This window comes from Pinus tabuliformis, chromosome 3_1 (assembly GCF_031772625.1).
Source record: "Pinus tabuliformis cultivar Carrire ecotype Pingquan chromosome 3_1, CPIR1, whole genome shotgun sequence".
Taxonomy (NCBI): domain Eukaryota; kingdom Viridiplantae; phylum Streptophyta; class Pinopsida; order Pinales; family Pinaceae; genus Pinus; species Pinus tabuliformis.
The window spans coordinates 767,582,154-767,606,694 of NC_142301.1; the positions used below are offsets into that span (position 1 = coordinate 767,582,154).

The window sequence follows — 24,541 nt, forward strand, 5'->3', positions numbered from 1 at the left end:
CTCAGTTAACAAAAATGCATAATATTTCATTTTTTGTCCATAGATAAAAACATTCGTTGCCACATGATAAACACCAAGCTTGTACTTTGACAGTACACTGGACCAGTTCTCATTAGTAGAAGTGCAATTGTAAGCAAATGTAATAACTAACTTTTTGGCGGTTTATAGGAAAAAATCCATGCCTGCACATACTGGACCACTCATCTCATTACAGATGCAAACAGTAACCATGTGTAAGCAAAATGAATGACTTTTTGGCATTTTATAAGAAAATTTTCATTCCTACACAGTTTTTCAAAAACACTCCAGGAATCTTTTGAAAAAATCATGATTTTTTTTTTTCAAGAACTCACAACTGTTTGACCAGTTGATGATTTGCGTAGAAGCTGCTGTAATCTGAAAATTAGTGAATTTTTAACTTTTTCAAGAAATCGCAACTTTTTGACCATTTGATGATGATTTGAGTAGGAATTGCTGTAATCAGAAAATTATTAGTGATTTTTGCAACACTAGGTTTATGCTTCTACATTGCATCAATATTTCTCTAAAGCTTCAATGATCTTTTTGGCTTGTGACTTGTCTCCTATTGTGCTTCAAGGACAAAGCCTTTCTAGATGGGAGGGCATGTAATATACCAAATTTCTACTTTTATAGTTAATAATTAATTATGTAGAGTTGCTTCAATTATGGCAATCATGTCTCCCACAACCTATATATATATATATATATATATATATATATATATATATATATATATATCTGTGTGTGTGTGTGTGACAGTCTTCATGATTGCATATCTTCATATCTACTGTGTGTTTGTGTGTTATATTTAGTTTCTGACCTTTGGACAATATGGGCTTATATATTTACAACGAGTGCCATGGCACACCGATACTACTACAAAATACTTCGTAAGCACTTTCATTATTGAATAGACGTATGGCATTGGTTGGCAGGTTTGACCTGCAGGCCCAGGTCAAATTCAATTGGTCTAGTAACACAGCTGAAAAGAATGTGTTAAACTGTAAGAAATCAGAAATCAAAATAATATGAATTGTTAATCACATTTCAGCAACTGTCATCATTTATACAAGTTGAGTTCCCTGCTTTGAAGTCTTACTAAAAATGGATATCTTTATGCACCTGAGGAAGCAACATCAAAAGGCCATAAAGAGTCTTCAACAGCCAAGGATACCGTCCAGGTTCTAAAAGCTGCAATACAATCACAAGAAATTCTGTAAATAATCTAACTCTCTCACGATGGCATGCTTCTTTATAGTGAAAGGAAAATGCCATCATCGTTTAAGAAAGAAAAGGTCAACAATTGAATTGCAAAAATTTGTCAACAACAATAGGAACTAAAAGTGTCCATGTGTACAAGCAATATTGACATTCAGAAATATTAATTCAACATTGTTCAGTATCCTTTCATAATTAAGAAAACTGCACAAATTTAATAGAAAATAGTGCATTCTTACCGACTTAATATTAAAAGGAAATGGTGAATAAATTTATATAACTTTGTCCTTAAAAAAATAGCAAGATATTATTTTACTCGAGAATTTCACACTAAACTATAATTTGTTAGGATATTTAGACACTTAGGATTTAGTTAAGTTCAACTTGGCCTAATGTGTATATTAGGTAAAAGTGTGTTTCTTCAGTATGCATCAGTTGCATCGTAAATCCAACAGTCACGATATGTTCTACACATAGAGTGATCCAACGGCTCATATTCTCCTCAATACTAATGGCTATTAAATTTTAATATGTGGCTTAACACTTGATTGGTTCATCATCTCTATTTAAAAAGCATAGAGGGTCATGGCTGATGATCAATTGTACAAACTCTCGTGTAAAAAAAACTTCTTTTGCACTAATAAAATTTCCTTGAGTGCTCATGTTAGTTGGGGTCGAGGATTGTTTCTCACTTAGAGGGTTTTAACCACGTAAAAACACTGGCATTAGGATCTTTGATCAGTTGTGTGAGTGGTTACTAAAAGTGTTCATCCTATATAGAATGCCTTGTTACCACTCAAACTAGCAGGGGACCTAATGGGGCAAATGCTAGACCGAGGGCAACAAATGGAGACTTCGCCCACTGTCACCTCAACTAAGGCTCCCTACTATTTACAGACTTTCACTGATGGGAGGAGACCTCTTATATGTGGAGTCACAAATGAAGGATAAATCAACAAGTGGATATAGAGTGACCCAAATAATCCCTTCCAAAGGAGGTTGAAGAATAGAGCTTGCTTGCTTTCTAAGGAAGGTACAATGTCTTCTATAAGAAGGATGGGAGGATTTGAGGGTTAGGTTTAAGGAATATGACTTGTGAAAGAGTTTCCAAATCCCTAAAATCCTTATTGAAATCGGTATGTCGGATGGTTCTTGAAGAATTCTCTTTTCAAACGAATGGGACCACATGGGACCAAGTGGACCCAGCCTAGGTTAAGAGGTAAGAGTTTAATAACCAATGATGTTCTTAACCTAGACAAGGACGAGGAAAGGGTTAAAGAACGAATATTCACTTAAAGGTGTTGAATTGATCTAATGAGGCACTAGCCTTGGGGATACTTGGGAAAAGTTTAATCTCGGAGCTAGGGCTTGGCTTCTCTCACAACTCCACCGTCGTAATGGCTTCAAAATTGGAGAGGCCTTGAGGAGACACCAACACAAGAGAGGCTAAGAGATCGAACTTTTTGGAGGGCTATATTGTTGGGAAAATGATGCCCTAGGTGATCCAACTTGGTTAGACCTAGGAAAAGATGAAAAATAATTGATTTTAGGTGACCATTTCTTTGTAGATCAGTGTCTTAGTCTTGGGAGAATAGAGTCTATGATAAATATGAATGGAGACCTTGGTTCTTAGTCAAGGAAGCCTCACTTGCTAGCCTTCTAGGGCAAAGAGAAGCAATCTTGCAACTTTTATACTTCGATATGCAAAAGGTAATGGCTTATCAAGATGAATTCGTTGATAGAATTATCCCTAGGAGATTTCATTCAAATTACATGGCCCATACATTGAGAGATGCTATATAGAGACAAAATTCCACAATTTAAGCAGTAAATGCATGTAGCAATTAGCCCTAAAAATAGCAAAAATCCCAATCCAATGTATATGACAAAGTAAAACAAGAATAGCATTAAAAGCATGTACTTACATGTAATAGAACATATCCAACCATCCAAAATTTGACAATAGAGAAGCTCCAAGATAAGATAAACCAAATCCACACATCAAAATTCATCCATAAAGCTCCAATTCATCCTCCAAGAAAAAGTGTGAAATTCTCAAGAGAGAAGAGATCCAATCCAAAGTGATGATGAGAAAATGAACTCATCTCACTTGTATTTATACACTAATGAGGAGTTCGAATTAGTCTCCTTGGCCTACATAAGCCCAAAAATAAAATAATGTGCTAATAATCTAACTTTTGGTGACAAGCCCACCAAACTAGCTCACAAATGAAAGAATAAGCCTCTTAAGAGGTCAGATGATGAATAATACATGTTGTAGGGCCCTCCAAGAGGCTTGATGAGGTCCATGGGTGCCATAATGAAGAGTAGGACCCTCAAAAGTGATGGACAAGGGGTTGGCCCCTTGTTCTCCAAACAATAAACCTATGGTGCTCCCAATGGGTGTGGGGGCACAATAATAACCTCATGGGTCTCCAAATGAGACGAAAATGCCTATAGATATTCTGTAAGGGCTCTGATGATGATGTAGGGAATGCCACGTCATCCTACAAGTCCTGGGTCAGTTGCCAAGTGCATGGTATATCTATGGGGCCGGCTGGGCAAAGGTGAACTAGGTGCATCTTCCTTGTCCAATAAGAGTATCTCGAGCATCTCTGACCATCCTCGGGGATCCATGGAATGTTGTCTACTATTGTGGAGGCCCATGGCTCTTGACACACGCCCTACATGTGCCAATGTATCCCTCTGGAGGATTAGGACCCTGTATAGGGAGACCAAACCCAAGATGGAGACCATCTGCAATCCCACATAAGATCCAATGTGTCCCCTAACCTTCTAGTACAACAAGTCATTAGAAAAATCGAGTAAATGAGCTTACCAACCATGGACCACAGGTGGGGACTCCATAATGGGCTTCGAGATGTACCAATGTCTCCTAAACTCCAAATGGGGTTAACCAAGTATCCTATCAGGTGGTTTCTACTTCTAAAGGGGATAATATGTTCAAGGTACATCCTTCAAAAGGTGGTGGCATGTGATAGATAAGTGAATGAAGAAGGGGATGAGAAGGGGCAGCCCTGGGCCACATGCTGGGGTATAAGGGTAGCTAATAAAAGGGAAGCCCACACCTGGGTTTATAATGTATAGGAGGGAGCAATCGTGGTACATGAGGTGCCCCGCCTTGATTTTCCACCCTTCTTTATATGCCTTTAGCCCTTTTATGATTTTGTTTGATTAACTACTCAGGGCTCAAGGCGTAAGAGCATGATACATAAGATACAACAGCGAATACCCCCTTTTAAGGTAGGGCAGTTCATTGCCCACTAAGGGTTGGGACAATCATGGGTTCCTATATGATGGAGGCTCATAGAACCTGTAGAAACCAAGGTGATGGCCATGATGATGCAGTAGAGCTCGTGCATTGGATTTTTCCCACATGTTAAATGTGTTTGTCCTGACCATCTTTTGCATTTTGTGGTACATTTTCCTGTTGAATGTGGCTAAATATGCTTTCTTTCTTTTTAGCTACATCAACCTCTAGCGCATCATTCCAGGCCTGACCCAAGGTGCGAGCAAGGGAAAGGGGCGAGCTAACCCTATGTGGACCCAGGTGGGAGAAATGATGAATGGGGTAATAATGAGTGGAAAGAGGGTAATATAAGCGGATAAGGGAGGCAGACCACACAACCAAAATCGGGGTTTCCCGTGAAATATCATCCCTAAAGCCAAATGGTCAGTAAAAGAGATCCCACGGGACTAGAATTCATGGTTAATATCCAAAAGGGGTCTAGGGGACAGGAGCACAGACCAAGCCCATTCTTTGTGCCGAATCCCCCCATTAATCCATGCCTAGGCGTGTCCATGATAAGCAAACTACAATACTCAATTACCAAATGCAAGGCATACCTTTAGGTTCGGGGGGCCCACCTTCAAGCATACAATCATGGCAAATGGGTGAGGGACCACATGGCTGACTTAGGTGGCGGAGAAATGGAACAATGAGCTAGCAGGTGGCTGCAAGGGGTTGCTGGCTGCCAGCTGAGGACCATCTTGGTGAAAAAAAAAAATTATCCTAGGGATATCACCTATAAAATGGTGGGTAACATCTGGCTCTAACTAGGACGTGATCTCTCGAAGAAGTGCGCGAAGTACTCAAACAAGAGGTCACGAGAACTCCAGCAATCTCTTGGTTATCGTAGACATGTCATCTGCACATATAATAGATGAAAAACATGGGGCAGCATGCTTTCGCGACGTCTCATGATCACACATGCTAAATGTTAGGCCATAAAATCAACAGAAAATAAAATATGCAAATATGCATCTATCTACCATGAGAAATATCATATGACATTAATTCTAATGCGAAAATGAGAATGCAATGCATCCTACCCTAACATGCATATGACGAAGCTATTATTAAGTGTAATCATAAAGCCAGTGCAACCAACATATCATCAAGTCAATATAAATATGTCTGCCTATATGATTACTCATGCAACAAATCCCAAAGCGAATGCAAACCCAAACACATGGAGGATGTTGCGAGCGGGAGGTGGGAAAATATGATGCCCACACATGGATGATTATGTGAGAAGAGATAAGAAAAGGATGTGATCTAGTCCATGAGATCTTCTCTTGCAACCAAAATATAAAGATGTCAACAACCAAACTCATAAAATCTTGATGGATGGCAATCTTTGGCATATCACTTCCACCATTGTCCTTATTATTTATGTCATGGCTTATGGCCTTCATCGGGTTATGATTAGTAGGAAAGGGAGGTCGACGAGATGGAGAAACACAAGTAGGTTGCACATGATGATTACACTAGAGAGGGGAGACTATGGAGTGATCAAAACCCTGAGGGTGCGTCCAAGGAGGAAAAGTATAATCAATGAATGACTTTTCCTTGACACTATACTCAGGAGGGGGGAAGGGCTCACATTTAGTTGAGATCATATGACCAGGAGTGAGGGAATCACCTGATGAAGGCTCAAGATGATGACCAAGAGGAAAAAGGGAGGAAGAAATATTGTATTCAACGGCTTTTGCCTTCTCGAAACCATAATCTAAAGGCTCAAGTGATTTGAACATAGAATCATACTCATGAGAAGTGGGAGCCTTATCAATTCCCTTGGTATCAAAGATTGGGTCTCTCCTAAAAGGAAAATTTATCACTTCCAACTACCCCTCTTTATGAAAAGGAAAATGAAGATTCTCCTTCCCAAGGGTATCAATGGATATGTCATCATAAATAGTGCCGAGGGGATGTCATGTCCCTTCCTAAATTAATTTGGAACAAGATTAATTATTACACTTTGGGGCCAATTTTGGAGGTGATGGGGCCCATTCAATTTTATTAGGAGGTTAGACTTAGCATAAGTTATTTTGTTGTGGTTAAGTTGATGTGGTTAAGTATACGTGGGGGCCACCCACACTAGGAGAATACGCATTCCCTAGTTCGATTTGCATGGAGGAGAAGTCGTTGGTTAAGTGAGGGACCCACGATGGAGGGAAAATGGAGGGAAAAGTGCTCCACAAAATCTATATAAGGAAGGCAACTCTCCTCATTTCATTCATCTTTTGGCATATCAAATTTCTCTTTTGGTTTAGCAAGAGTTCTTCAAGCGAAGAGCTCACCCTTTTTTCGAGGGACTTCGAGTGCCACCCTAGAGAGGTTTTTCTTCAGTCTTTCCGAAGGAGGATTTCATTGTGGTTTCCAGCAGTTGCATTCATCTCCAGATGGTGCATATTTCTGGAGGACGTAGTGAAGGGAGGCTGAGTTTGTTTGTGGCATCTTGCAAAGGAGTTTTGGCCAAGAGGATTTCCGAAGAGGAGGCATAGGAGATTTGTTGTCATTTTTCAGAGTTTGGAAGCTGGAGGAGAGTGCTTCTTTGCAGTGTGACTTTCGCACTTCTTGGGCCAGCACAGAGGTAGCATTTGGTGCACACGTGGGAGGTAGAGCATCAGTGTTTGAGGCTGAACTTTGTCGAGGGAGCTAAGGGAAGCATTTGTGGAGGAGATTCCTACATTTCTAGAGCTTGGGAGGAGGTTTTTGCTTGTATTCCTTGCAAGCCGTATTCTTGAGCAGTTTGGAAGGCGTAGGGCATATTGGAGGCCGAATTTGGGAGATTGGATTCAGACCAAACCCTTTCTGGGTTTTCGTGGATTTTGGTCAAGGAGCTTGGGGCTGAATTTAAAGCATTTTTTTAGCAGTGGAGATGGAGATTCTTGCAGTCCCTTTCCAGCGAGCAGTGTAGTTTTCTGCAATGTTGCACTAATCATTATCGGGATTAATTCGGCGCGAGGAAAAAATTGGAAAAAATAGTAATAATCGGAAAAAAATCGGTAATAATCGAGAAAAAATTGTTTGGTACAAAAATATTCATTTTTTTTCAATTTTTTTAATATCTAAACCATCTACAAGATAAAATAAATACATTGACACATAAATATGATAAAAGAACTAATATATAAGATGTTTAATATCATTTCTAGTGCTAAAATCACACATAACAGTGAATCATGTCCTGAATAGTAAGTCCTGACTCCTAAGTCCCAACTCAGCCTCAAAATATCAACAAAAAATATAATAATGTATCTCATATCATGAGTCATAATGTCATATACAATGAAATGAACCAAATAACTAAAGTCTAATACTACTGATTTCCTTTGCCCCTCTAGATGTAGATGTCGGTGGAGTTGGCAGTAGACTCTGTTGTGCTCTAGAAGCTGAAGAACTAGGAGCTACAGGAGGTAGACCACGTCCTCTACTTGTGACAGGGGTAGCTTGGGTCACCTCCTCCTCCTCATAAAAATAAAAAATAAATAAAATAAAATAAAATTCATTCCACGATTTTTTCCCTAAAAATCAGCAAAAAAAACCCTAATTTTAACTTCTTTTTGAAAAAATCGCAATAAAACGATTTTATCGCAATTTTTTGGCAATTAGTGCAACACTGGTTTTCTGGGACAGCGCAAGCATTAGAGGAGCAGTCATTTCCAACATTTGAGATCATTGTCTTATCACTTGGGTTTTTTCACGCTTGCCATTGAGGCAAAGCCCAGGTGCATTCCTCCATACTATTGTACTTGCTCCACTGATTAATAAAATGGCTCAGTTGGTTCTACTTCTGGAGTTTTTATGAGCATTTACTAATTGTTGAAATTTTATGTGTTGTAAATCGTATTTGCTTTGCATATCACTGTTTATTTTTGTTTGGAACATTACAATGGTATCAGAGCCCAGATTCTGGCTCAGTTGTGGGGGAACTTTCCTATGAGTGAGGAGAACCGACAAAATATTACTTACAGGAGGCAAAGGTACCGAAGCAGAGAGAGGGAGTTGGAGATTACTCCAGACACAGAGGATATGGGGGAGCCCAAGAGCAGGGAGGAAATGGCCTTTGACAGTCTCTTGAAGGCCTTGAGTGATTTGGCAAAAGGGCAGAAGGAATGCTGGACAAGATCAAGATGCAGAACCAGGAGTGGAGCACTCACCGGGAATTTATATTTGGAGAGACTTCAAGGGCATCTCAACAGTTCGATCACCTTTCACCTACTGCGCAGCAGCCATCCTCAAGTGAGCCAACTCAAGCTACTTTACCTTCTTTTATACCTTTGGTGCAGGGTGAAACAGGTGGAGGAGAGGATCCGTTATTGATTGGAAAGCATTTCAGGGAGTGGCAGTCCATGGGAGCAGATTTCAGAGAGGCTCTATCTTTCAGAGATTATTTCCAGCTCAAACAGAATGAGAAGGGGAAGGGCTATGGAAGCCATGGTACGCAGAATTATGAGTTGCACCGCACCATTGGGAAGATGTATTTTCCCACCTATGATGGCACTACCAAGTGCACAACACATGCTTGGATGGAGAAGTTGGACACATACTTCCATCTCAACAGGATGATGGAGGTAGAAGCCATCAAGATGGCCACATTGCATTTGGAGGGGGAGGCACACGATTGGTGGTTTCATGGCTTGTCCACTCTGGGGCATGTCAGCATGACCTCCTATGAGGACTTCACACGGAGAGTGGTGGAGCGTTTTGATCAAAGGGATCCAGAGGCTCACTTCAGGGAGTTGACTCAACTCAGGCAAACAGGACATCTAGAGCATTATATTTCGGAGTTCTTGAGGGTCTCAGTCATGATGCCTGATTTGTCAGATGCTAGGAGAGTACACACATTTGTGGAAGGCTTGATAGAGCCACTGTGGGGAGTGAAGTCACGCAGACCATCTACTCTTCTGGAGGCAGTGACCTGTAAGTGAGATTTGCAGGGGGCCATCCCCAAGACCCGGGCACCATTTCCTCCACGTACTCCCTACACTCAGAAGGGAGGTGACACTAGAGCACTTGCAATGTAGAGAACAACCCAAGGGCGGGGACAGTTGGATGATGAGACCAAGAGGGACCTAAGGAGGAGGAAGTTGTGTTTTACATGACGAGAGCCTTGGGTACCACGCCATCAGTGCATAGCGGGTAAGTCCCATTACATCGAGGTCTTCTTAGATGGTGATCAGGAGGACGAGATGGATTTGGAGCTTAGTGGAGGAGACAGCGAGGATCCAGCAGGGAGGGGACCACCAGCACCACCACCACAGGGAGGAACATCTTTTGCACCAACCAGGGGAGTCCTAGCTTCTTTGTGCAGGATTCCTAAATTTTAGACCATGAGGATCAGAGGTAAGGTGCAAGGGCAGCGTGTCTCAGTTTTAATAGACAATGGGCCACCCACAATTTTATTGAAGCTCAAATGGTCCAGAGGAGGGGGCATCACCACTACAAAGTTTGAGGGGTTTTCAGTCCTAAATTCTAATACCAGGAGACAGGACTATACAGTGCACTCGATATGTTCCCACTTTAACCGTGACCATGGGGAACCATTCGATGACAGACCACTTTTTCATGGTGGATGTACCAGACACCAATGTGGTACTGGGTGTCCAATGGTTGTATTCCCTTGGCCAAATTACCATGGTTGTATTCCCTTGGCCAAATTACGACCGATTGGAAGCAGCTTGTGATGGAGTTTGTTGGGCCAAATGGCAAGCACACGGTTCTTCGGGGCATGCATTCGTACACCCCTCAGACAGTTTCGGCCCACAAGATGGAGGTTGATTTGAGGTATGGAGACATAGCATGGGCAGTAGAGATGAGGATTTCAGAGGCTAGGGGGAAGGCCAAGCCACCACATCCAGACATACAAGCAATACTGGATAGATATCCGGTAGTCTTTAGAGACATACCACCGGGACAACCACCTGACAAGGGGTTTGAGCACACTACAGAGCTAGAGCCTGGTGTGCAAGCAATCATTACTACACCCTATAGGCATCCCAAAGCCTATAAGGATGAGATTGAAAGGGCCATCAGGGAGTTATTGGCATTGGGCCACATCAGACCAAGCTCTAGTCCATTCGCTTCTTCGGTTGTGCTAGTGAAGAAGAAGGATGGGACTCTCTACATGTGCATTGACTATAGGGCCCTCAACAAGAAGACCCTGAAGAAAAGGTATCCCATTCCGCGTCTTGATGAGTTGATGGACGAACTTAGAGGAGAGAAGTACTTCTCTAAAGATAGATTTGTGGTCAGGGTATCATCAGATTCGGGTGAGGGAGCAGGACATCCCGAAGACAGCTTTCAGATGTCATTATGGGCATTTCGAGTTCCTGGTCATGCCTTTTGGGTTGACCAATGCACCAGCTACTTTCCAGTCGTGCATGAACCATGTGTTCAGAGGCCAGCTGAGGAGGTTTGTACTAGTATTCTTTGATGACATCTTGATCTACAGCAGGACATGGGAGGAGCACCTGCAGCACCTAGAGACAGTATTGCATATATTAGAGGAGCAGCAGTTCTATGCCAAGATGTCCAAGTGCTAGTTTGGGCTGACAGAGATGCCCTACTTGGGGCACATCATAGACATAGATGGGGTCAAGGTTTACGAGGAGAAGATTCGGGCCATTCGGGATTGGCCAGAGCCTCGAGATGTGACAGCACTGAGAGGATTTTTGGGCATCTGTACCTATTATCGGAAGTTCGTGAAGGGCTTCTCACAGTTGGCAGCACCCCTTACTGATCTGACTAAGAAGGGGGCTTTTGCGTGGACAGAGGGAGCTCAGGCAGCATTTGATCACCTCAAGGAGGTGATGAGTTGTTGCCTGGTATTGGCACTTCCAGATTTTACACAGCCTTTCACATTGGAGTGCGATGCATCAGGTGTGGGGATCAGGGCAGTCTTGTCCCAAGGAGGGCACCCCATTGCTTTTGAGAGCCAGAAGCTCCTACCACATGAGATGTCGTATTCCATATACGACAAGGAGATGTTGGCCATAATGCATGCATTGGCCAAGTTTAGACAGTACTTGGTGGGGAACCGATTTTGGGTGAAGACAGATCACAACAATCTTCACCACTTCATGGGGCAGCAGGGCCTCAATGATAGGCAGCAGAGGTGGGTCAACAAGGTGCAAGCCTACGATTTTGATATTGAGTATGTGCGGGGGAAGCACAATGTGGTGGCGGATGCACTATCTAGGAGACCAACAAGACTCTCAGTCATGAGCATTTGCCATGATTGGAAGGCATAGTTATTGGTAGAGTACTCCACGGATCATCGGACATGCGAGATCTTGGAGCGTAGCTATGCAGATGAGCGCTACAAGGTGATGGATGAAGTTATATATTATAAAGGGCGCACATTCTTGGTTGCAGGGTCCCAGTTGAGGGAGCGCGTCCTTCGTGCAGCTCATGATTCTCCTTTGTCTGGACACCAGTGGTTCAGGAAGACTTATATGATAGTGAGAGAGCGCTTCACCTAGAAGGGCCTCAAAGGGGATGTGTTGAGGCATGTGCAGGAATGTGAGGCTTGTCAGAGGAATAATGGAGAGTTGACCCATCCAATAGGTCGATTGCAGCCTCTTCCTACCCTAAGGGGAATGGGAGAGTATCTCTATGGACTTCATCACCAGACTTCCCTCGATACAAGAGAAGGATAGTATTTTTGTGGTGGCCGGCCGGCTGACCAAGTTTGCACATTAATTTGCCATTCCGACACGATATTCAACTTCACAGGTGGCAGAGTTGTTCTTTAAGGAGGTCTTTTTCCTGCACGGACTCCCTAAGACTATAGTCAATGATCGAGATAGCCGATTCATGGGGGGATTTTGGCAGGAGCTTTTCAGGCTAGTTGGCACTGAGCTCACCCCGAGCACCAGTTACCATCCACAGACTAATAGCCAAACAGAGAGGGTGAACCAGTGGTTAGAGGGCTATCTCAGGAACTATGTGACAAGGCAGTAGAAGGCTTGGATTCGATGGTTGCATTTGGGAGAGTATTTCTCCAACATGACACATCACATGTCCATTGGTATGACTCCTTTCTGTGCTTTGTATGTGTATGATGCTTTGTTTTTTGTTGACATTGTTTTTGGAGACAGCAAGGCCCCAAAGGCCAAAGATTGGATCCTAGAGAGCCAAGATATCCTCAAGGCTCTTAAGGATAACTTGTAGACAGCTCAGAATCAGCAGAAGATGTATGCTCACAGGCATCAGGTGGACGGGCACTTCGAGGAAGGGGACTTGGTGTACCTTCGATTGCAGTCGTACCGACAGTCCACACTAAAGGAGAAGGGGGCCAAGAAGCTACAGCCGAGATTCTTTGGGCCTTACAGGGTGATCAAGAGTGTTGGAGAGGTGGCTTACGAGTTGGAGCTACCACCTAGGAGCAGGTCCATAATATTTTTCATGTTTCATGCCTCAATAGGGTGTTGGGGCAACAGATTACAGCAACCGTGGAGTTGCCTCCACTCGATGATGAGGGGCACTTGATTTTAGAACCAGAGGCCATCTTGGAGACCAAGGAAAGGAAGCTTAGAAGCAAGATCATCAGAGAATACTTAGTGTGTTGGAAGAGCTTGCCATATGAGGATGCTACTTGGGAGGGAGAGCACATACTTGAGCATCTAGCATTGAAGTTGCTTGGGGACAAGCAACATTTGGGAGGGGAGGACTACCATGTCCCTTCCTAAATTAATTTGGAACAAGATTAATTATTACATTTTGGAGCCAATTTTGGAGGTGATGGGACCCATTTGATTTTATTAGGAGGTTAGACTTAGCATAAGTTATTTTGTTGTTGTTAAGTTGATGTGGTTAAGTATACATGAGGGGCACCCATAATAGGAGAATACGCACTCCCTAGTTCGATTTGCATGGAGGAGAAGTCTTTGGTTAAGTTAGTGACCCACGATGGAGGGAAAATGGAGGGAAAAGTGCTCCACGAAATCTATATAAGGAAGGCAGCTCTCCTCATTTCATTCATCTTTTGGCATATCGAATTTCTCTTTGGTTGCTCGAGCTGCTTAGCTGAGTCACTTGTTGTTTAGCAAGAGTTCTTCAAGCAAAGAGCTCACCCTTTCTTCGAGGGACTTCGAGTGCCACCCTAGAGAGGTTTTTCTTCAGTCTTTTCAAAGGAGGATTTCATTGTGGTTTCCATCAGTTGCATTCATCTCCAGGTGGTGCATATTTCTAGAGGACACAGTGAAGGGAGATCGAGTTTGTTTGTGGCATCTTGCAGAGGAGATTTGGCCGGGAGGATTTCCAAAGAGGAGGCATAGGAGATTTGTTGTCATTTTGGAGAGTTTGGGAGTTGGAGGAGAGTGCTTCTTTGCAGTTGTGACTTTCGCATTTCTTGGGCCAGCACAGAGGCAGTGTTTGGTGCACACATGGGAGGTAGAGCATCAATCTTTGAGGCTGAACTTTGCCAAGGGAGCTAAGGGAAGCATTTGTGGAGGAGATTGCTACATTTCTGGAGCTTGGGAGGAGGTTTTTGCTTGTATTCCTTGCAAGCTGTATTCTTGAGCAGTTTGGAGGGCGTAGGCATATTGGAGGTCGAATTTGGGAGGTTGGATTCAGACCAAACCCTTTCTGGGTTTTTGTGGGTTTTGGTCAAGGAGCTTGGGGCTGAATTTATAGCATTTTCTGAGCAGTGGAGGTGGAGTTTCTTGCAGTTCCTTTCCAGCCAGCAGTGCAGTTTTTTGGGACAGCGCAGAGCATTAGAGGAGCAGTCATTTCCAGCATTTGAGATCATTGTCTTATCACCTGGGTTCTGTCACACTTTCCATTGAGGCAAGCCCAGGTGCATTCCTCCATACTATTGTACTTGCTCCATTGATTAATAAAATGGCTCAGTTGGTTCTACTTCTGGAGTTTTTATGAGCATTTACTGATTGTTGAAATTTTATGTGTTGTAAATCGTTTTTGCTTTGCATATCACTGTTTATTTAAGTTTGGAACATTACATAATGGCTATTGATCAGTGGAACACCCAATTGGTCCATGATCTCTATTTAAAGAGCATGGAGGATCGTGGCTGATGATCAATTGTGAGAACTTTCTTTGTAAAAAAAATTATTTTGTATTAATACATTTTCCTCAAGTGGCCATGTTGATTGGGGTTATGGACTGTTTCTCTCTAAGAGGTTTTAACCACATAAAAATGTTGGCATTATGACCTTTGATCTGGTTATGTGAGTGGTTACTAAAAGTATTCATCCTATATGGAATACCCTATTTTCCTGAACTCAATTTACCTATGTTAAACATGTTTCTAGAAACAAGAAACAGGAAATAGTTGAAAATGGGTCTCCAGAAATGGAAATGACAAGGGGCCTAAAATATAGGAAACCATGGGTGTAGCCTCAATAGGAAATGACATGCGACAATAGGAAACTTAGGAAACACTAGGAATGGTTTTCAGAAACACGAAGAAAGTCTGAATATAAAATTAAACACTAAATCAGAATAATAATTACAAATATTAAAAAGACAAGATTCAATTCCATGAATTTCAATTTCAATTGATAATTTCAAAAAATGTAATTACATATTGCACACCCCCATACAACAAAGATGATGAGCAGTGCATATTGTTTCACAATTAGGCAACAAAACAACTTTAAACATCAAAATGCTAAAATGTTGCTACAAAGAAGAGAGGAATTAGAATCCTTCCACACTAGAAAACTCTCCTTTAAAGGAAATCCCAACCAAAATGTGTCCCCTTACTGTCAAAACTTTGCTGCTGCTGTCTAGACTCTAGAAGTTGTCGCTGTCAAAATAAAGATGACCAAATGAAGTGAAAAATGATCTCACTTCAACCCCCCCCTCTCAATTTTTCCTCTCTATTCCATTTTAGGGTCTGAAGGCCATTGCAGAGGCCACCAAACCCTTTTATTGCTTTAGTTTTATTATCTAGAAAAAGACTCAGGGTCAAGCAATTTCCATCCTGATTTCTGATAACAGCCAAGAAACAGCTGAAATGTTTGCAAAAACTGCCCAAAATGTTTCCAGAAACTGCCCAGAACTTCTCATCGGATTCTGAAATGTTTCCAGGCTGGTTTATGGCACCAAGAAATGTTTCAAAAACTGGAAAAATGTATCCGGCTGACCAGAAACAGTTTTCATGTATCCTTAGCATTGACTCAGCATAGGTATTGTAGGCTGATGCTAAATCTCAGAAGCCAGTTAATATGTTTCTTATAGGAGAAAATAATTGGGCACATTCATACAGTGATAAACATTTCTTCAACATTATTAAAAAGAGATGTCCCTTCAGCACAACCAAAGCAGATACTTGGTTCTTCCAAAACTATAAACACCTTGTAGAAAAAAAATTCCTTTTACATTCACATAATGAATTTTTAAAAGAAATGTTCCCTCAGCACAATTAAAGCAGCTACTTGGTTCTTCCAAAACTATACACACCTTTGTATAAAGAAAATCCCTTTTAAATTCACATAATGAATTTGTATACCTGCAGTCTCAAATGTGTAAATATCGGCATCTCAAGTAACTTGACCAGCTTATCCAATTGAAACAGGAATCTCGTATCTATGTCCTTTTCTACAAACAATTGGAGCACTGAGCTCGCATGTTGATATGCCTGTTTAAGAATAAATCAGCATTAATACATTCCTCATTGCTGGGACCCAGTAACTACTGATCTTCCAGCCATACAGTAAGAAACTATTCAGCTCCAACTAAATGCTTGCCTGAGCAAGTAAGCAGAGGCTTATAGTTGCTATTGGTGAATGACACCATGAAGAGTACAAAGCTACAAAGAAATCTTGGCCTCCCAGATTTGATAAAGACTGTTTTAGAAGAGCCCGAAGCTCTTCCAACTCAGATGCAGTTAACAGGATTAGATTTAGTGCCTGAACACACACAATAATAGATCCAGTCAACAAACATGAACTGGCCTTCTCATTTGTAAAACTAGCATTTCTTTTATTGTGTATGTTTTCCAAAAGAGAAATATAAACCTCAATCATGACTCTGGCAAAATCTAAATCAGTTTCTTTTTCCAAGATAGTAGACAATTCTCGATATACATGTTCAGCATCAAGAAGAGCACACAGCCGCCTCAATATCAAAGTCCCACGCCTGCAAAGAAAGAAAACCCTCAGAAAGGTTTTATCACTGATCTCCAAAACTGTACATCATGATGGATAGTGTTTTGCAAAGCTTATCAATGAGCAACTCTTACTTCTCAAGCAGAAGATGATCCATCTGGAAGTTATGTAACAGAAAAATTATAAGACGGTGAAAATATGGTGCTTCTCTTGCTACACAAGCATGCACCTCCAGAACTAGCAACACCACCTGTGTAAAAATTCCCACTAAATTACTGACAGATAGTAAATATTTCCATTTATGCCAAAAATTGAATTGACTATAGCAACATAATGTGAAAGCCAAATAGAAAAGCCTAAAACACTAACAATTGATGGTTGAAATAGGAAAAAAAATATGTTACCTCATCAAATGGATCTGCAAGAGCTTGGAGAAGAGAAGGAAAAATATCATCAAGAAATGCTATCACCTGTAACCAAGACAAGCACAAAGTATTAAATGTGTTCTTCTAACTATATTTTTTCCTATTCAGTTGCAGCCTAATTGTTTCAGACAAGAGTTGAAAGTTACATAAGAGAGGATTTCATTCCAATATCCAATTTTCTAAAATGTCTTTACCATTAATTCGTTTGAATAACCACATTCCTGTGCCTCTGATATGGGCCAGAAATGGAACAAGATGATAAGATCTAAACCAATGTTGCATGACTCATACTCGTATAAGACTCGGCGAAGCATCAACTCGTCTACTTGTATAAGACTCGGGAACGACCCTTATAAGGCTCGTCAAAATACAAAAAAAAACTTAAAATGTGGTAAATTTTAAGCACAAAAAAGAAACTAATGACAATTCCAATCCTTATAAGTTATAAAAACCACAATATATGTAATAATTCATAACATCATCTCATATCTATAAAAGTACAACATAACATATTCAATTTTTGTAAGCAAAAGACACTGAATAAGAAAAGGACTCATGATTCCATAATTAAAATCAAAAATGTCAGCAAGTTCAAAATTCAAATACATATGTCATAAATGATAAATGATTGTCTCATAACAATCTTGTGTCTCATCACTCATGGACGACTACGCCTACAATAAGCCCTCGCGGAGCTAGTGCTAACATCAAAAGGCTGAAGCAATTGTGAGGTAGGTGTATTTGGAGTCTCCATTTGAGATGGCAAACTAGAGAGATCCTCAGTCTCTTCATCAAGCCAACTCAAATCAGGGGCCTCCTCCTCCACAACCCAATCAGACTCTAAATCAATAGTATCCAATAAAATTGGATCTGTATCCTTTGGTTGCACTTGTTTTGTGAGCATTCGAAGGTTGTAGTAGATGAAAACCAACTTCTCCAACCTCTCATGCTCCAACCTGTTTCTCTTTTTGTTGTGGATGTGCTCAAACACTGACCAATTGCACTCACAAGAAGAAGCATTGCAGGGTTGACTCAGAACTCTGATGGCGAATTCTTGTAATTGTGGTGCCTCAGTGCCACAATCTATCCACCAATGAGCTGTAAAAAAATAACAACAAAGATTATTAGTTTGCAATGCCAAACATATAAAAGAGAACTAGCAAAATTACAAGCTAAGTTCTAACAATTTGCACTTACAAGGCATTTTCTTGTCCTTGAGACGTTGGCTTGAGCTGAATCCAAACATGCCAGATGCTTCCTTGTACATATCTCGTTGTAAGTTGATTTTGTCCTGAATATCTACATCTAGGAACATCTTCTCAATGCATATCATGACACCTCTCATCACCTCAAGATCTCTTTGAATGCTAGACCCCTCATTATAGAATAAGCTCGGATTGAGATATGCTCCTGTTGCATGCAATGGTGAATGTAGTTGCTTGTCCCACCTGGAATCAATAATTTGCCATATAGGGATATATTTAGATTCATTTCCCTTATAAAAAGTCTTGATGGCCTCTTTGGCCCTGTCCATGCCCTCATAAATATATCCCATTGCAGGTTTCTCTCCATCCATCAATCTCAAGACTTTCACAAGGGGCTCAGTGAAGCTGACAATCTCAGTCACTTTGTCCCACAAACTATCAGCAAAGACAGAGGTTTTCAAAGACAGTGCTTCCGGTTTTGTGCTATCTTTCCAAAATACCCATTGTTGGCTACAAAACATTCTTTTCAAAGCTTGGTACTCATACAAAAGGCTTTGGAGGGAAAGAAAGTTTGTAGAAAACTATGTGATAGTTGGGTGACTAAGCTCACCCTGTGTCAATTCCCTCATAAGGTTCAACACCCAAGCATGATTATAAATATACTTGGTAATATGCGTGCATTCTTGCACAATGTCTTGCACCCACTCCAACTTCCCAATGTCCTCTAGCATCAAGTCTATCCAATGGGTAGCGCATGGAGTCCAAAAAATGGTGGGATATTTGGAACAAAGCAACCTTTTAGCTGCCACATAATTTGTTGCATTGTCCGTGATTACTTGGGCAACATTTGCAACCCCAGCTTCCTCCACCACATCAGCCAACAATGTAAAAATCAAATGTGCATCTTTTACATTTGCAGATGCATCAATGGATTTTAGAAACATGGTTCCTTTAGGACAAGCTACAACAAAATTTATTATTGTTCTACCCCTCTGATTTGTCCACCCATCAGACATAAGTGTACAACCTGTAAATTTCCATGAGCTTTTAATGCTCTCCAATTGTTCCTTGACACACTCAAGCTCCTCATCTAGCTCTTTCCCCCTAAGTGCATTATAAGTTGGGGCTTTGTATCCAGGGCCAGCACATGCAATGGCATCCACCATGGGCTGATAAAAATAAGACTTTGCATAGTTGAATGAAAGACTGTTATGGTACCAAAACCTCCTCACTGCCATATCTGCCTCCTTCCTCTTCTTATCATTGAAACTGTCCAAGGTTGGTTGAGATCCTGGAGTTATACTCTTGTTTGCCATAGCAGTTGAAGAGGAGTTACCAATACTTGGACTTTGAAACTGTGTTTCACTCTAAGGTGAAGATCTACCTATCCCAACAATCTCATCCTTCATTCTTGCCCTCTTAGAACTTGCTTCTTTAATGGCTTCCAAAGCAACTACCATTTCAGTAGTGACTTCATCAGGGCAACTTTGACAACATCCCACACCATGCCCAGGAATTCTGGCTAGGTGGTATTTCAGCCTGTTTATGCCTGCATACATTGTGGCATTGCAATAATTGCACTTGATATTGTGGTCATTACCAGGAATTATTCGTTGACCATGTGCCCATGCTGAATCACAAGATTGTCTAAAACCCTTTGGTGGCATGGTAACAAAATCTGGGAGGAAAAAAAAAATAATTTTTTTTTTTTTTGGTTTTAAAATTTTTTTTTGGTTTTGATTTTTTTTAATTTGCAAATTTTTTTGGTTGTGTGGCTGATACAGTGACCCTGTGTGGCTGAGTTTCTCACCCACACAGCGACCCTGTGTGGGTGAGAAACTCAGCCACACAATGGCCCTGTGTGGCCTGTGGCTGATTTTCTCAGCCACACAGCGGCCCTGTGTGGCTGAGTTTCTCACCCACAGGCATTCCCAATCAAAAAAAAAATTGCAAACATAAAAAAATAAAAAATAAATAAAAATTAAAAAATAAAAAATAAAAAATAAAAATAAAAATAAAACCAAAATAAATACATGGAAAACATGCTAAATAGGTTCATGAAGCCTACTTGAAGCTTAGTCTGATCTGATTAAGCCTCCTTTAGCCTCCTCCAACAGCTCCTTCATGCTCCTTTAGCTTCACACTCAAGTTTCAACACTCACACAAATTAGCCAAACACTCGAATGACAAGTGAATGAGAAATAGAAGGGAGAGAGGTGCTTATAAAGGTTTTTTTTCCCTCCAATTTCCCTTTTCCTCCGCCTCATTTCCAAAAAAAGAAAAAAAAAATGAATTTTTGGACAATTTGGGGTTTTTTCTGCCCAAAGGGTCTTATAAGGGTCCGATGGGAGTCTTATAGGCTACCCGTGGGTCTTATAAGGGTAAATGGGTCTTGTACAAAACCCGCTAGGTAAGGGTAAAGAACGTGGGTTTAATGAGGGTCACACATCCTCCCTTCTGACCCGTTCTTACTCACGGGTTTAATAAGGGTGGTGCTTCACTGATCTAAACAACTTTTCTGATTGTGATAAAGCACATTAAAACTTGCTCTGGAAATTGAAGATTTTATTCTCATTTTTTGGATGATAGTACATGGGATTATAATTGGTCTAGGTGGAAAGAATAATCTAAACACTAATACCAACAATTTAAAGGTTATCACTTATATTATAAATTTGTCAAGTAAATATTGTACATGGTGTATTTTGTAAAAACATCCTAATATTTTATAACAGCAGGTGCTAAGGCCCAATTATGTGAGGAATGTACTCACATATCAGAGAATATTTCCTACGTCGTCCACTTCATTGTGTCATTAGGATATAAGCCTAAGTCATAAAGAATGTAAGTAAAGGCATGTGGGCTAGATTTCCCTAACAATAAGAGTGGAGCATATGATATCACAAGTGACATGAACCTATCTTACTATTTTGAGTGGCAAGAACTGCACAGAGATAGAAAGTTCCTAGATCGGATAATTATATTTGGACATTAACTCCTCATCAACCATCACCAAACATATTGCTTCTGTATGTTGACCATCTTGAGATAGGAAGCGGGTTGCTCATGTATTGCGTGCTATATTGGCTTTCTTGGGGTGTCAAACATTCCAGTCCCCATGGTTTTGCCCTTTCTCTATATGATTAGCACCACTTTATGCCAATATTTTTGTTATGAATATAATTCGTATAAAAATAATAATAATTAATTAACTAATGGTTAGTTAGTTAGTAATGAAGAGGCATGTCTTAGAGACATGACCATTCATGAAAGGGCACTTTCCTAGGGTATATAAGCAAGGCCCTCATTCTCATTTGTAATGATCTCATATATTACATCAATTCGATATACAATAATCAATATACAGTTACATGTCTTACAATGGACATTTATGTCTTTGAAGTTTTTTAAAGATTTCCATTGCGTATAGAAGCCTTGTTCGTTACATTGGTATTAGGGCCATGTTCGCAGATCCCGGCCTTTGGCCATCAACTTTTCATCGCAACTAAAGCGTTTCACTACACGAGTTGGAGTTTCTCCATTTTCGGTCAGGCCCTTGGCACTTTAAAAAAAAAGTTTAAAAAAAAAAAGGAATTGGAAAAAAGATTATAAAAGTAAAGAGTTATATATATATATATATATATATATATATATAATTAAAAAAATAGTTTGATGTAAATTTTGAAGGAGAACATTCATATATGTATAAAGGTTCTACATTATTGATAAAAAGTGCATGATAAAGTCAAAAGGGAATCTTTGCAAATATCTTTAAAGTTTCAAATTATAAGTAAGAGAAGGAAGAGTAGATAAGATTATCTTGATTCTTCATTAAGTGGTTTACAAGCTCATTGTTTTAGCAACCCATGATAATTGTCGATGGTATTTTCAAGGTAAAAGAAGAACAAAAAGAATACAATATCCCTTTATGTGAATGGTAAGTTTTACTTTTTACGTGGAGAAAATTAACCGAGTCAAAGGCACATAAGTGAACATATATTTTCACTATGGTTGTAACTTTTCAAAAAGAAAAAATAAAAATAAAAAGGAATATAAATATATATAGAAAAAAAATTATAAAACAAAATAAGTTAAAAAAGAAAAAAAAGTAAAAAAAAAAATTATTAAAAAAAGAGAGTTTAAGAAAAAAAAATTGTTGAGAATATTGGGAAAAAAAAAATTATATATATATAATTAAATAAATAAATAAATAAATTAAATTACCAAGGAAGGTTATCAAGTCAAGAAAAATGGAGCCTAATTCGAAAATAATGAAGGAAGTAGTCAAGATGAGTCCCACACAACAATCACTATTTTGGACTAAATGTCCAAGCTATCTATAGGAAATTGGATATACATATATTCAAAAAAAGTAAAATTTACATTGTCCAAGGTGTGGAAGAATATTTAGTACAGAAGAACATCAAGACAATGAGGAGATGCAAATAAAATGATTAAAGGAAGAAATCGCAAAACTTCAATAAAAGAAGAAAGCATCAGAGAAGAAATATAAAGATCTCGAAGATCGGTTTCATGAAAAATCAACAGAAAGCAACAAAGAAATTTGGCGTCTAAGGGACCACAATGAGAAATTACTTTCACAAATAAAAAAGTCCAAGGTTAAGAAACAAAGACTAAAACAAGAAAAGAAAAGTTCTAATAAGGAACTAAAGGAGAATCTATCAGAGAAAAAAAAAATTAAAATAAAATAAAATAATGTATATATATATATATATATAATAAAAAATAAAATTTGTGCCTAAAAACCCTAAATCAAAAATTATTAGAGCAAATCAAAAATTTAAAAGATAAAGAGAAAGATATTAAGGCTAAGTTGCACGAAACGGAGAAACGGGTACGAGTTTCTGAAACGGGCACCAGTACGAAACATGACCCCCCCAAATTTTGGAAATGGGGAAACACGATATATATATATATATATATATATTAATTAGGACATTTAAGAAATATGTGCAATCATAAAGCATATATGATACATTCTAATTTATTACATTATGATTAAATTGTCAATTGTCAATGCATAAACTATAAGCCTCTAAATTTACATCACATTTACTCATGAATGATCACATAATGAAAATAGCAATATCCAAAATCAGCCACGAGAAATTTCTAATTTCGTGTCTCGTGCTTGATTGGAAGTCTCCTCCTACATAGTCGAACGACATTAGTACTCTTGATTAAATACAAGTTCCATATCCTAGTACCCTACGTGCTCTTGATTATTGGGAGTCTCCCCTGCATAGAGGGCTTGGTTCTCTTCATTAAATACAAGTTCCATACCCTAGTACATGACAAAATCCAATGGAAACATTGCAATCCCCCCAATCCTGAAATCCTGAAAAACAGAGAAGTCTGCTGGATTATGAGTGAGATCTAAAATTCTACTTTCTCCATATGAAATCCAATGAGGGCGAAACGGAAACCACTCTCAAACATCCTGAGTCATTTCATGGTAATGTTAAAAATTTAAGTAAAAGGATGAAAATGAAAAATAAAGGAGAATTAAACATTACCATGAACTACATATCAACACTAGGGTCATAGGCTTGAACATTAGGCTGCTCCACTCAAAAAATCCTCTTTTTTATAACTTGAGAGGCATCTAGAAGCATCCAGAAGATATTTTAGTCGCTCAATAAAAAATAAAATACAAGAAAAAGTCAAGTTAGAAGAGGAAACTCCACCATACGGCCTGGAAACGCGTTTCCGGCCGTACTAGCCATGTTTCCTCCTCAAGAAATGGGCCAATACGGCCAGAAATGAGTTTCCAGGCCGTACGGTACGAGTTTCTTCTTTTCCGTTTCATTTCTAGCCAGAAACGGACCCTTCTCCAACGTTTCCTGCAACTTAGTACTAAGGACAAAGTCAACAATTCAGAAAATGACGAACTTTCATGTCTAAGGAATCATAACCAAGCCTTACTTACGCAAATAAAGAAGCTTAAAAGTGACAAGAAATCACTAAATGACGAATTAGAAAACTTCAAGAAGTAGTATCAAAGTCTCCAGTCGTTTCAGTCCAAGTTGAAGATAAAGAAACAAATACCGGTCCATTCAAAATTGTAACTCAAGCAGAGGATAAACCTACTAAAGTGAAGACACATGCAGAAGTTGCAGTTCAAACGATGGACATTCCAAATGATGATTCAGTAGCCATCTCAACAACAACCGCGCCTGAAGGAAATCAGGAAAAAAGTTACAACCCGTAACATGATAAGGGAAAGTCCAACCAAAAGAACTATTTATCAACATCTGAATCACAAGA

General features: G+C 39.7%; 1 protein-coding gene across 25 annotated transcripts in view; it reads right to left on the reverse strand.

Moving 5' to 3' along the window:
• Window positions 1–24,541, reverse strand: part of LOC149189636 (protein VAC14 homolog) — a 229,608-nt gene that overhangs the window by 62,744 nt on the left and 142,323 nt on the right. For all 25 annotated transcript variants that reach the window (XM_089411886.1, XM_089411866.1, XM_089411878.1 and 22 more), the window contains exons 13-18: window positions 17,028–17,093; window positions 16,758–16,873; window positions 16,534–16,654; window positions 16,264–16,425; window positions 16,026–16,154; window positions 1,144–1,212 (exon numbers count right to left, since the gene is read on the reverse strand). In XM_089411886.1, the coding sequence (XP_089268012.1) occupies window positions 1,144–1,212; window positions 16,026–16,154; window positions 16,264–16,425; window positions 16,534–16,654; window positions 16,758–16,873; window positions 17,028–17,093 (663 nt within the window). The remainder of the gene's footprint in view (window positions 1–1,143; window positions 1,213–16,025; window positions 16,155–16,263; window positions 16,426–16,533; window positions 16,655–16,757; window positions 16,874–17,027; window positions 17,094–24,541) is intronic.